Below are 13,898 nucleotides of genomic sequence, written 5' to 3'. Positions count from 1 at the left end.
CCTAGTAACACAATGGCCAGGCTGTACCCCTGCCGGGGGTGGTGGTTTCCCCACTCAGGACGTGTGTGGGCGGGTGCCAGGGAAAAGCTGAGACACCAGCTCCACTTCCTCCTTCTGGGGTTCTGAGTGTGAACCCCGGTGCTTGGTGGGGGTGGGGCTGAGCTGTGATGAGAACGGGGAGGGGGAGGGTTGGGGCCAGGACGCTTGGGTTCTTCTACCCCTGGCTCTGGGAGGAGAGTGGCATGTAGTGGTTAGAGGCTGGAGGTGGCTCAGAGCCAGGACGCCTGGGTTCTGTCCCTTACTCTGACACTAGGTGTCTGTGTAACCTTTGGTGCGTTACTTCAGCCGCCCCCCCCCCGCCCCTTAAAAAAGTGCCTTGAGCCCCTCCAGTGCCAAAGGCTGGGTGCAAATGCACAGCATTCCCACGCCACCATAAAAGCGGGGCGTCCCTGCTGTTGGCCCCACCATGGCACCTCATTCCTGACCCGCAGCCCCCAGCTAGCCCAGCCCTGCCCCCCAGCTCTGCCAGTGCTCCCCACCCGCAGCCCCCAGCTAGCCCAGCCCTGGGCTCTCCGCATCCAGCTGTACCGGTGCCCCTCACTCCCGACCCGCAGCCCCCAGCCTGCCTTGGGCTCCCCCCCCCAGCTGTACCGGTGCCCCTCACTCCCAACCCGCAGCCCCCTGCCTGCCCTGGGCTCCCCCCCCCAGCTGTACCGGTGCCCCTCACTCCCGACCCGCAGCCCCGTGCCAGCCCAGCCCTGTCCCCCCAGCTCTGCCAGTGCCCCTCACTCCCGACCCGCAGCCCCCAGCTAGCCCAGCCCTGGGCTCTCCGCACCCAGCTGTACCGGTGCCCCTCACTCCCGACCCGCAGCCCCCCAGCCTGCCCTGGGCTCCCCCCGTCCAGCTGTACCGGTCCCCTCACTCCCGACCCGCAGCCCCCAGCTAGCCCAGCCCTGGGCTCTCCGCATCCAGCTGTACCGGTGCCCCTCACTCCCAACCCGCAGCCCCCAGCCTGCCCTGGGCTCCCCCCCCCAGCTGTACCGGTGCCCCTCACTCCCGACCCGCAGCCCCGTGCCAGCCCAGCCCTGTCCCCCCAGCTCTGCCAGTGCCCCTCACTCCCGACCCGCAGCCCCCCAGCCTGCCCTGGGCTCCCCCCGTCCAGCTGTACCGGTGCCCCTCACTCCCGACCCGCAGCCCCCCAGCCTGCCCTGGGCTCCCCCCGTACAGCTGTACCGGTGCCCCTCACTCCCGACCCGCAGCCCCCCAGCCTGCCCTGGGCTCCCCCCGTACAGCTGTACCGGTGCCCCTCACTCCCGACCCGCAGCCCCCCAGCCTGCCCTGGGCTCCCCCCGTCCAGCTGTACCGGTGCCCCTCACTCCCGACCCGCAGCGCCCCAGCCTGCCCTGGGCTCCCCCCCCTCCAGCTGTACCGGTGCCCCTCACTCCCGACCCGCAGCCCCCCAGCCTTCCCTGGACTCCCCCCCTCCAGCTGTACCGGTGCCCCTCACTCCCAACCCGCAGCCCCCAGCCTGCCCTGGGCTCCCCCCCCTCCAGCTGTACCGGTGCCCCTCACTCCCAACCCGCAGCCCCCAGCCTGCCCTGGGCTCCCCCCCCTCCAGCTGTACCGGTGCCCCTCACTCCCGACCCGCAGCCCCCTGCCAGCCCAGCCCTGCCCTGGGCTCCCCCCCTCCAGCTGTACCGGTGCCCCTCACTCCCGACCCGCAGCCCCCCAGCCTGCCCTGGGCTCCCCCCGTCCAGCTGTACCGGTGCCCCTCACTCCCAACCCGCAGCCCCCAGCCTGCCCTGGGCTCCCCCCCCTCCAGCTGTACCGGTGCCCCTCACTCCCGACCCGCAGCCCCCTGCCAGCCCAGCCCTGCCCTGGGCTCCCCCCCTCCAGCTGTACCGGTGCCCCTCACTCCCGACCCGCAGCCCCCCAGCCTGCCCTGGACTCCCCCCGTCCAGCTGTACCGGTGCCCCTCACTCCCGACCCGCAGCCCCCTGCCAGCCCAGCCCTGCCCTGGGCTCCCCCCGTCCAGCTGTACCGGTGCCCCTCACTCCCGACCCGCAGCCCCCCAGCCTGCCCTGGACTCCCCCCGTCCAGCTGTACCGGTGCCCCTCACTCCCGACCCGCAGCCCCCTGCCAGCCCTGCCCTGCCCTGGGTTCCCTTCCTCTGCTGCTGCTCGAGCTGCAGGAGGCTGGTTATACTGGAAGTGACGCTAAGTTCCGGGGGGGGGGGGGGTGTCATTGTCCTGAGTCCCGCAAACGCCGTGGGCTGGGGGGGGGGAACGGGCCGGGGGGGGTGGATGAGCCAGCAGCTGCCAGCTGGTCACTGGAGCGAACCTAGGCAGACAGCGCCGCCTAGCGGCGGTAATGAGACTACCACCCCCCCATGACCTCGGAGCCAGGACGCCTGGGTTCTGAGGCAGCCCCTGGATTGACACGCGGGCGGCGATGCTGCCGTTCCACCCGCCTCAAACGAGGCCAGAATCTGCATGTGGGGGTCCAGGCTAGCTGCTGTCATGGCAGTGCTGGAAAGGGCCCCCCCTCCCCATATTGAGCTGCAGTTAAAAAGTTGGCCGGAAGGCAAGGGTTAACGCTGTCCAGTGAGGCTGTCCCAGAGTCCTGGCTTCCAGCAACCCCCCCTGCCCCTCCCAGAGCTGGGGGGAGACCCCAGAATTCCTGGCATCCAGCCCCATTGCTCTAACCCCCCCGCCCCCGCTCCCCTGGAGCTGGCGTGCCAGGAGCCAGGACTCCTGGGCCCTCTCCCAAGTCTGGGAGGGGAGAGGTGTCCAGTGGTTAGAGCAGTGGGGCTGGAAGCCAGGACTCCTGGGGTCTCTCCCCAGCTCAGGAGGGAGTGGTGGCTAGTGGTTAGAGAAGTGGGACTGGGAGCCAGGACTCCTGGTGTCTCTCCTCAGTTCTGGGCGCTAACCACTAGACCCCACTAGCTGGGAACAGGATCCAGACATCCTGACTCCACCCCCCCCCCCCCCGCTTTGCTCTAACTCCAAACACCAGCAGGCTGTGTGGGCCAGAAAAGCCAACCCTGTGTTAACCCATTAGAAACACCCATGTCAGCCCCCCCCCCCCCCCGTGCAGATTAGGCAAACTGCCGTCTCAGCCCTGGCTTGCTGGTCGAGCTGAGCCCCAGAAGCCTGCGTGACCTGGCTCGGCGCTGCATGTCCTGGCCGCTCAGGGCTGCCCAGCTCAGCTCTCCCCTCACGCTGGCACCAAGCAGCTCACGGCTCAGCGCCCAGCCCCTGCCCCTCGGAAAGCAGCAGGAGCTTTGCCCTTTACATCAGTGGCGGCAGGAGCGGCTCATCACCGAGCTCCCACCCCGTCCCCGCTTTGTGTTTTCTGCCAGCAACATGAACGTGGTGCCAGTTTCCCGGTCATTCGGCCGCCTGTGACGAGGCCCAGTTTAGAGCCATGGAGGTGACGGGATCCACGCAGCGGTGACATTGAGCTGGCCCCAGGCTTGGAATCCAGGAGATTCCCGAGCGCTGTGAAAGGTTTGTAATTCTGAGCCGCCATAACACGTCCCTGGGCTAACTAACCTACTGGCTCTTCGCCCCCATGGCCCAGCCACGCCGGCAATGCAGCTTAACCTGCCTTCAGTCTGCAGAGTCCTTTGCAGTTTGTGGGTCCAAATCGCCAGTGAGACACGAGGCATAAAAGCCATGAAGCTAATTCAGCAGCGCCCCCCCCCCCCCGATACTTGACCAGGGTTTCAAGGCTGCTTCACAGGGGTCACTGAGCAGGAGATGGTCGCTTACGCTGCAGCAGAGCCTTCGAAGCCACTGAGCCGGATTCTCCCCTCATGTAAACTGGTGCAAATCCGCTGAAGTTCATGGGACAGTGACGTGAGCCCGCAGTCAGCGATAACAGAGCGTGGCTCTTTAAGGGTATGGACCAAGGTATCTGGGGCAAGGACACGTCCCGATAGCGTCAGAGGTGAGTCCAGCTTTACGCCAATGAATCTGGCTTGGTAGGGCTGTCTGCCTTCCTCTGAGCAGCTCTGCAAAGATCTGCCTGTGGCTGCCACCCCTCAGCCACCAGCCCCACACGTTAGTTCGATGGCGCAGAGCAGAGGCACCTAGCTGAAAAATCCCGCACAACACGGAGTAGGTTGCAGCTGCCCTCAGCATGGCAGCCTGGAGCAATGCTGAAGCTTGAGATGAAGGGTGCACCCCAGAGGGCATGCTGGGCTCTGTATTTCTGGGCGGACACCCACCTGCCTTGGCGATTACAGGCTGCAGGGATCAATCATGGAATCACAGAATATCAGGGTTGGAAGGGACCTCAGGAGGGATCTAGTCCCAACCCCTGCTCAAAGCAGGACCAACCCCAGCCAAATCAAATGAGCCAGAGCGAGGCAGACCCTAGCATGCTGGGAACTGCCAGACGCTGCCCCTTGGGTCAAGCAAAGCAGATGCACAGTTAGATTTGCCAGGGAAGGGAGGTGCATGGGGACTAACTAAGCAGCTCTCCAGCGATCGTCGTTGTCAGGAAACATTAAATCAATGGTGTCACCTCATGCTCTGTCGTATGGTCAGCGCTCCCTTATGCTGCCCACTCTCTGGTGGGAATAGGTGTCATTCGGCCAACTCCAGTGGCGTCTTCAGTGGAGCTCCGTCCATTTCCATCGGCTGATGGGTTGGTGCTGACTCTCTCCTCGCTGCCCACCAGGATGGGACCTTGTAGGGCTTTCTCCTTTAACCCCATCCAGGGCGGGACTGGGTGGACTCTGCATAGTTTCGTAGGGGGTGTTGCCAAGGTGGATTGGTCAGGGTCCTGCTCCTGATGTGACTCGTGACGCTATTTTGTTCCAAGCGCCAGGTCTGCCACTACCAGGGCATAATCTCAGGGGCGCTTCCTCCCCCAGATTTGACGTTTAGACCGATGTGAACTGACTTAAATTGGGTCCCTGCTGATTTACACCAGCTGACCACATAAACACGAAAGCTGGACGGGCTCTGTCTGACCTGCTGCAGAACACAAGCCAGAGAACCCGGCCAGCAAGTCCAGCACAGAGTCCGAGAACGTGCGGTGGAGCAAGGGCAGAACTTGGAAAGCCAGAGAAATCGAGACCTAAGGGTCAGGTCCTCCTTGGCAAAGCAGTTCAGCAGCTGATCGAGTGGTTTGCTAAACTGGGGACTTCAGCACCAGAGAGGCGCGTACAGGGATGGATGGCTATCGCTAGAGATCCATAGACAGATACATCTGTGTGGGGAGGGGATGGATAGAGATAGATGTATAGATCTGTATGGGGCTGGATGGACAAATAGAGATGGATGGCAAGATCTGTTGGAGATGAATAAATGAAAATGGGTGAACATGTAGGGGATGGACAGATGTCAATGGATGGAGAGATCTGTAGGGGGTGGATAGAGATGGATGATGAGATCTGTAAGGGATGGAATAGACATGGGTGGACAGATTTGCAGAGGATGAAAAGATGGAGATGGGTGAATAGATCTGTAGGGAATGGCTAGATAGATATTGTCGACTAGATCTCTATGGGGATGGATAGATGGAGATGAGTGGATAGATGAATAGACAGAGATGGAAGGAGAGCTCTGTAGGGGATGAATAGATAGAGATCAGTGGATAGATCTGCAGGGAATGGATAGATGGAGACGGGTGGATAGATCTCAATAGGGACGGATGGATGAATGGAGATGGGTGAACAGATCTGAAGGGGATGGATGAATGGAGATGGGTGAACAGATCTGTTCAGAATGTATAGATGGAGATGGGTGTATGGGTCGAGATAGATGGAGATTGATAGAGAGATCTGTAGGGGATGGATAGATAGTGATAGTTGGAGAGACCTGTATGGGGATGGATAGATGGAGATCAGTGGAGAGATCCATAGGGGATGGATAGATAGAGATGGGTGGATAGATTTGTAGGGGATGGACATGGGTGGAGAGACCTGTATGGGGATGGATAGAGATAGGTGCAGAGATCTGTAGGGGAAGCATAGACAGCGATGGGTGGTTAGATCTGTATTGTGATGGAGAGAGATGGGTGGATTGATCTGTAGATGGATTTATATAGAGGGATGGATAGATCAATAGGTGATGGATAGATAGAGATGGGTGGATAGTTCCCCATGGAGGTGAATGGAGGGAGGGATAGATGGTTTGTTAGTAACCAAAGGAGGACCCAGGCCAAGGACTCTCATCTGCTAGTTTGTTCTTGAAAAGCTTCTGTCCACCTTGCTATTCCTGTGCAGTAAGACGCCCGGCCTTGGGGGCTCGGGTCACAGCGTCATTGTGCACAACATTCCTGTCGTCCTTTAAACAGCTGTTCCCAAACCATAGGACGCCGAGTCCCACATGCGGCGAGGGGAACCCAGCGTGCCACTGAAGGCCTTGCCCAAAGCAGAAGTCACGCAAGGCAGGTGACAATAGCTTAGGTAAGACTGGAACCAGGAACTGTTTGTTCTGTTTGTACAGAGCCAAACACAGTGGCATTCTGGGCCATGACTGGGGCTCCTAGGTGCTACCATAACACACCTCCCCAATCATGTACAGCACCCAGCCCACTGGGCTCCTGCAATACCAATACGAACATATTGTGTCAATGGTCCCAACGTGATCCTCCTGCACTTTTACTCAGGGATTTGATGGGCAGCGAAAGAGTTAACGCTACTGACATTTCAGGTATCACTGTTGGTATCTGAGTCAACCACCTATGTAATAAGCAGGACAGTTCCCAGCTCTGAGCCATTGGTTCAGGCTCCCAGCAGATTCAGTCTCACACTAGGGGTCGGATTTTCAAGATTTTCTTCACTGTAACAGCTAGAGCCTTTCTGTTGGTTTGAAAGCTGAGATGTGGCTGAACGATCTGGAGGTGATCCCCCCGCAGTTGGACCCTTCAGCCGGGGGGATGAAGAGCTGTTTCACTGACTTTTCTAGGGAAAGAGCAAATGCTCAGAGCATTTCACACCAAGAACTAAGAACATTTCAATCAAAAATTCCTTTTTTTAATTTTTTTCGGGGTTTTGTGTGTGTTTTTTTCTCATGTTTAACTTTTTTTTTTTATTTTCTCATGCAATATTTCACAGTCCCAATCCCACAGGTTTTATTTTCTTTTAATTTTTTTTCTCAAACAAAGTAGGAAAAAGGAAATGAAGCAAAGGACTTTTTTTGTCTTTTGACATTTTCAGTTTTTTTGTTTTGTTAGTTTCAAGCAGGGCCAAAATATTGGAAGAAAAATACTCCCCCCCTCCTTATTATTTTTGTCTTTTTTCTTTCTGTTTAGTTATTTATTTCTCTTTTTCTTGTGTGTGCGTGGGTTTTCTGTTTATTTATCTCTGCAGGCAGTAATAATTAGGGTTTGGTACAACCAGCAAGCACTCCTCTGTGTGTGTGTGTGTGTCGGGGTTGTGCACGTGCGTGTCCTTCAAAATGGCAGGTCACAAACTTTACTTGTTTCGAAGTTAACCAGGTAAGTCAAGATGATAAAACTCATCAATAGAAGTTCAGAAAAAAATACTTCTGTCTCCCCCCCTCCCTCCTTTTTACTGATTTTTGTTTTGTTTTGTCAAGATTTGTTGCTGTTCCTGGTGTGGAATTTTTGTTAAAACTTCTTTGTTGGGCGTGGAGGGTCACACCCAAGCACTTCCCCCCTCCTCATCCCGCCATGCCAAGCACCCGAGGAAAACCGGCTGCTGTCTCAGGGCCACCGACAGATGCTGCATGTGGGAGAGGCTACCTGAGGGCATCTTGCATGGACTGCAGTCTCTTTCCCCAGTTTATTTTCAAACCTTCTTTAGATTTCGAAGAACTGGTTGGTTCCCTCCCTCCCCCCCACCCCCGAACCACCACACACAACTTGATCTGTAAAAGATAAACATGCTCTGGTCACTAGATCCCCTCATCCTCCCCCACCCCACCCCGAGGAAACCCCTCCAACCAAAGTTACTTCCCTCGGCAATTGGAGCACTCTCTCTCCAGACACCTCCCCTAGGGCAGATTGTTGTGATTTCCATGTGCTTTGCCTCCCCCCACCCCCCCAAATCTGGTAATGTCGTCTCTGTCCAGTGTGTGTGTGTTGCGAGTGTGCATGTGTGTGTCAAGCCGCGTCCAGGTTAGCAGCAGTCATCTTCGTCAGTTTCGCTAGAGGGTTCATGCAGTCCGTGGCGCGAGCGTGGCTTGGCTGCTCCATGGGAGTGGAAATATCCGTTAGGAAGTCGCCGCCCAGGCCTGGAGGGTGAAGAGCCGCCACCCGCCCGGGAAGTCCTGGGCGAACGCCCTGAGCTGCTGATGTGTGTGGTCTCATAGGAGAAGGCGTCCTCGCTGGGGGGCGCGGCACAGTCCGGACTCCGGTAATAACCGCCACGACGGGGTCCTGGGTGCGGCTCGGAGACGTGGGGCGCCGACCACCGGCTGCTGGCGTGGCGGTAGGCTCGGGGTGAATCGTTCCGCAGCGGGACCGTGTGTCTCTCCATGGCAGGTGATCTGCCGGGCCGCTCCACCACCTGGGGTTCGGCGGGGAGCAAGGGGTATCGTCTCGGCACGGGGGTGGATATCCTGCTGGGGTGATGCACTGACTGTGGCGGCTGCTGAGGGCCTGTACTGATGACCTTACGGACCACAGGGGAATAGGACACGTGTGGCCGGGGCGTAGAAGGGGTCTGTGGGAGCTGGCGGCGTCCTCGCCTTGGGGTACTGGTGCCGGATGTTGAAAGGACTGGACTGCCACTTACGGAACTACTACCCTACATGAAAATTGAAACAAAGGAAATCAAAAAGAAAATATACAAGGAAAATTAACCAAGAAGAGACAGAAAGGGAAGGGGGGTTGGAAGGGGCAGGGAAGGTGAGACAGAGACAAGGACGAGAAAAGAAGGCCGGGGATTTGAGGGTGAAGGAACCAAAGAAGGGGGGGAATAATGGAGGGGGAGAAGAAAAAGCAACAGCCACGGAAGGGAGGACGGGAAGAGGGGGATCGAGAGACCAACGGAGGAGAAGAAAAGAAACCAAAAGAGAAAACAACGAAAGAAGGGGGAAAAAAGTGAGAAGAGAAATGAGAAATGGAGTTTTTGTAAGTTTTGGGGTTTTTAAAAAGTAGCAGAAAACTTCTAAAAATTACTCACACGCTTTGAAAGAAAGAGAGGAAAGGGTTAAAAGCGAGCGGGCAAGCGAGCGAGCGAGAAAACCAGCAGGGCCTGCAGAGCATGAGTTACACCGTTACCGAAAGGAACTCAAAGGAAAATAAACAGCTGGTGTTGAAAAAAAGAAGGGGGGGGTGAGGGACGGTGGGGTGGGGAAACTGGGTTGGGGGGGGTCCAGCAAGGGAAGATGAGGGGAGAGCACTGGGTCTGGAGAAGTTTGGAACTGAGCTGACCTCGTCGGGGAGAGCACAGTGTGTGGTGCTGGCGGGAGCCTCTGGGCTTCGCTAGAGAGAGCTGCGTGACTGCGGGCGTCCGCGCTGTCGGGCGGAAGCGCCCATGGCCAGGGTTACTTACCCGCTGGAAAGGGAGGCGACTTACCCAGAATCGGAACTCGGCTCCTTGTGACCCCACGGGGGGAGGGCCAATGTAATAACCTGCCCCAGGAGGAGATCCTTTGCCGGCCCCGTCAGTCAGCTGGTGAGTGGCTCATGCCTTTTATATCCCCCTTCACTCTCTGGAACCTGGAGCTACGTCTACACTGCAGCCTAGTCCACCTCCGAGCGACACAAGCACTTGTGCGCACAGCGCTCTGTCGGCGGGGGGCAGGGGGCTGCGTTTCTGCCGCTCCTAGAGGTGGGTTTATGGTCTCTCCTATCGGCACAGGGCGGCGTCACCAGATGTGCTGCTCTGCCGCTGGACGTACAGATAAGGCCTCAGTGTGGAGGTTATATCTATCCGTGCCCCACTGGCCTGGCTGCTGCAAGGCAAAGGGGGGCTGGAGGGTTGGCTGAGCAATAGTGAAGCAGAAAGGTCAAAGGGGCGGCTGCCGAGTTGTGCTGAATTTCTCCACTCTTCGTGCTTCCCACACAGATCCTCCCTGGCTCTCGCACGGGCGGATCCTGCCAGCCTTTGGGGAGGTTGGGATCTGGACCCTCCACGCTGCTGATGCACGGGACTCTCTGATGCCCTCTAGAAGGTGAGAGAGAAGGACAGTCCAGCGGGTGAGACACTGCTGCCCTCTTAAAGCCTCCGCTCAGCCACCGCAGTCTTGCTTCTCCACCAGGCGGAGATTCGGGGTGAGTCGTCTCCTGCTCAAATCCGGCTCATATCTCTCCAGCTGTCTCAAACCAGTGGGGCAAGCTCCATCCTGGTTTAGGAATGGGCTGCCCTTGTCCACACTGGAGAGAGGAGGAGGGGGCCTGTGCCTGATGGGCCTTGCCCTGCTGAGAGTGTATCTGGGAGAAGTGTGAAAAGCAGGAGAAAGAGCCTGGAAATCCAGCTCAGCTGGGGAAAGAATCTGGCAACAGGCTGTAGAATTAGCTTGTCTGCAACACTGGATTGGACACAAGAGCCTGACTTGCGCAGATGTCGTGCCCGAAGCAGTGCAGGGCACACACTGGGAAGCTGTTGAAGATTGATGGGAAGCCCTTGGTTGGGTGTTCCAGGTCTAGCTGTGGTCACCGACATCAGAGAACCACATGGAAACCACAGGCTCTCGGTGTAGATCCAAGCTTGCCAGACTGTGGAGGTTCATGGTCCCTCCAGCTCTGGCAAAATGTGACTTCTGGGCTGCTCTTGATGCCTGGCTGGTTCTCATCCTAGGGAGTGGGTAGGAGAACGAGAACCTCTGTCTGCTTCACACTGGCCTCCTCAGGCCCAGGTCCATTCTCAGTGTGACCAGGGTGGACTCAGACCCAGCTCACTCCACTGAAATCAGTCTGGGTTTACACCTCTCAGAATCCACCTGGCGGGTGCTCCTACAGTGCCTGATGTCCCACGAGCCCCACATCAATGGCCATCAGATCTGCCAGGGCACCTTTGACAGATGGAAACAGCTTCCAGCAGGATTTCTCTGGAGAGGATCCCCAAACCAAGGGGATGGGGGAGGAAAGCAGCGAGTTAGCCTGAACCCCACGGCCTCCACTATGCTTGGAATGAGAGGTTACTGGAAATGCTACATCAGGTCAACAGGCGCTGACCCAGGAGAGTGGCCTTAAGCTATGGTGATGAAATTCCTTTGTGATGTTCCATGTGTGAGTAGAGACAGGCAGCTCTGAGCAATCAGAGGTGTGGGGAAGGAGGACTGTGCTGCAGTGGCAGCAGATCCAGGATTTCCTCTGAGGTTGTTCCGGATTTCTCAGCTCTAGGGAGGGCAGAGCATGGGCCCTCCTGCTCCAAAAGCCAGGCTCCTAAAGGAGACTCCCCCTCAGCCGTATAGGAGCTGTGACACACAGCTCAGCTGCTCCAATCATCCAGCAGGGGGCAATGGTTCATACGCAGGCTAGCCCTTGGGGATGTGCTGTAACAGGCTCCCTCTGGCTAGCCCCTACAGTCAGATGCCTCTAAACAAGTGCTGTGGATCGGAAAAGAGAAAGAGGCCGGATGCCTTGATCCATCAAGGAGCCTGGGGTCTGATTTTCCTCAGCCCACGGCAGCTCCACTGGTGCTACATGTTGTCACAGGGGTGTAGGCAATAGACAGAGAATCTGATGGGTCCAAATGGTGTTTGTGCTGGGTATCCACCTCACTTACACTGCCATGTATGTTCCCATATCTATGTGTCTGCCATGCATGTGTCCCGCATGGCTATGCGTCTGCATGGGTGTGCCCTGAGTGTGCCCGTATCTTTGGGGATGGATGTGTGCCACACGTGTGCCCATATCCATGTCTGCATGTGCTATGCGCGTGCCCAGCTGTACATATATGCCATGCGTGTTGGTGCAGGTGCGCTACCTGTTGCACACGGAATCACAGAATATCAAGGTTGGAAGGGACCTCAGGAGGTATCTAGTCCAACCCCCTGCTCAAAGCAGGGCTAATCCTCACATATCTCAGGGCGTGTCAGATGTGTGCCTATGACCGTATGTATTCTGTGTGTGCCTGTCTCTCTGGGCATGTGCCACATAGGTGCCCATATTTATGCATGTGCCACGTGTTTGCCAATCCTGTATCTCTCTGTGTGTGAGGTCTGTGTCCATATCTCTGGGTGTGCCAGGTGTGTGCCACAGCTCTGTGTGCATGTGCCAGGCATGTGCCCGTAGCTCTGTGTGCATGTGCCAGGCATGGGCATGTGCCCGTAGTTCTGTGTGCATGTGCCAGGGGTGTGCCCGTAGCTCCGTGTGCATGTGGGCCCGGTTTAGGAGCAGCTTCATTCCAAACTTTCCAGAGTCACGAAACCCAGAGGTGTCAGTGGCCACCAGCGGTAACAGCAAAGGGTTGACACCACAGACATTGGATGGCGGGCGGGGGCGCCCCCGGTTCGTTTTTTGGGTCTCTGCTCCCCAACCATCTTACCTGCGCCTGCCCCTTGCTGTGACAGCGGAGCCAAACACAACGGACACAGAAATAAAGATGTGACTCGAGACCCGTCGCATGGCGCCCCCGAGAAACAAGCGGGGAAGACCAATGGCTTGGGGAGTGGGGGTGGGGGTGGGTGAATGGTGAAAATAACCAAAATAAAGGGCTTGAAGAGAGTTCGACGCACTCGTCATCGTCTGAGCGACAGGGCATCCCCTCATCAAGCCTCCCCCCCGTCCCGAGCAGCCTCCCAGCCTCTCCATTGTCCCATTCCCCCATCCCCCTCTCGCTCACCCCGGTGTCAATCAGGTGAGGGGGTAGGTTGGGGCCCAGTTCTGATCCTCATGTCAGCATTCCAGCGAGGGGGAGGGGCAGGGAAAATGCCCCCCCGCTCGGCTCACAGCCCTTCACACACATGGTGCATGAGCGGGAGGCTGAGGGAGGCTAGATTTTGCTCTTGGCTATGCCAGTGTCAATCTGGAGTCACTCCACCCACTTCAGTAGATTTACCCTGGTGTGCAAGTGAGCTCAGAATGGGGCCGGCTGACTTCCGGCCCTTGGCGGTTCCACCTGATGGTCCCTTTAAATCCACAGCTGAGACTCCTGCCCAGGGCTGCCACGAGCAGCCCATGGTTTTACCCTGGGTTATTGCCTGCGTTTTTCAGAGCACTCTCTGGTGGCTGAACTACCCCTATAGCGTGGAGTGCCCCAGTGCCGGGCCCTAAATCTGAAAACTGGGTACTCCAGCTGCCAGGAGGAGCTTTCCCACCTCCTGCAGTTTCCCCTCCTTCCTTTGGGAAGCGGGTGTGTGTGTGTGTGTGTGTGTGGACAGGAGCGGAGCTTACTCTGGCTCTGATCCTCCCAGCATCCTCTGGGCCCTTTCCCCATTTCCCACACCGCTCCAATGGCACATGGACCTCCCTTCCTTCCTTGGATCCCTGGTGCTCCTGTCCATCTCACCCCCGGCTCAGGAACTCCCCGGGGCAGCGGGTGGGCAGCACCACTGTTTGTTAGACTCACTGCTTCTGGCTCGAAAGAAGCAGGTGCAGGGGTTGGGGGGTCTTTGGGTTGATCACCCGCTGGGGGAGAATAAGGGGGAAAACCCTTCTGGGTCATGCCTGCCTCTGGTGCTCTGGATCTGGGAGTCACTCAGTCTGTCTGTGACTGGGGACAGGCCCTCCCCCCCTGGACTGCCACTCAGGGATTGGCCAGCTGGGGCGTTGTTTCAGCGGGGCTGATATTGTGGGATTCCCCTCTGGTCAGGGACAAGGGGGTGCAGTGTCTGGCTGGGCCCGTTCCCCCAGTGAACGCTTACGACAATCCCCCATCCACAGGACAGACCCATAACTTCCCTCTTTGCCCCCCTCTAGTGGCCACATCACCAACCCTAGTCTCTGGTCCTTTAGACCAGGCAGCAGGGACTCCTGCTTTCTAGATGAAGAAGCCACTGGTCTGATCCCCCCGACGCCCCCGCCAC

At 57.9% G+C, this 13,898-nt stretch overlaps 1 protein-coding gene and 1 long non-coding RNA gene across 13 annotated transcripts in view; one reads left to right on the top strand and one right to left on the bottom strand.

The window, feature by feature from the left end:
- Positions 1–7,064: 7,064 nt before the first annotated feature.
- Positions 7,065–13,898, bottom strand: part of CACNA1A (calcium voltage-gated channel subunit alpha1 A) — a 180,588-nt gene continuing 173,754 nt past the window's right edge. For 10 of the 12 annotated variants that reach the window (XM_030546108.1, XM_030546115.1, XM_030546107.1 and 7 more), the window contains one exon: positions 7,065–8,728. In XM_030546108.1, coding sequence (XP_030401968.1) covers positions 8,099–8,728 — 630 coding nt within the window. In that variant the 3' untranslated portion in view covers positions 7,065–8,098. The remainder of the gene's footprint in view (positions 8,729–13,898) is intronic. The other 2 variants (XM_030546120.1, XM_030546118.1) reach the window with 2 other exon arrangements.
- On the top strand, positions 9,503–12,458 carry LOC115642521. Its single transcript, XR_003998198.1, has 2 exons — positions 9,503–9,757; positions 9,995–12,458. It is a non-coding gene; the product is annotated as an uncharacterized LOC115642521 (long non-coding RNA).

The sequence above is a fragment of the Gopherus evgoodei genome, unplaced genomic scaffold (genome assembly GCF_007399415.2).
Source record: "Gopherus evgoodei ecotype Sinaloan lineage unplaced genomic scaffold, rGopEvg1_v1.p scaffold_40_arrow_ctg1, whole genome shotgun sequence".
NCBI classification, from domain to species: Eukaryota; Metazoa; Chordata; order Testudines; family Testudinidae; genus Gopherus; species Gopherus evgoodei.
Note: the sequence above shows the minus strand (reverse complement) of the source record. Positions and strands in the feature narration are given on the sequence as shown.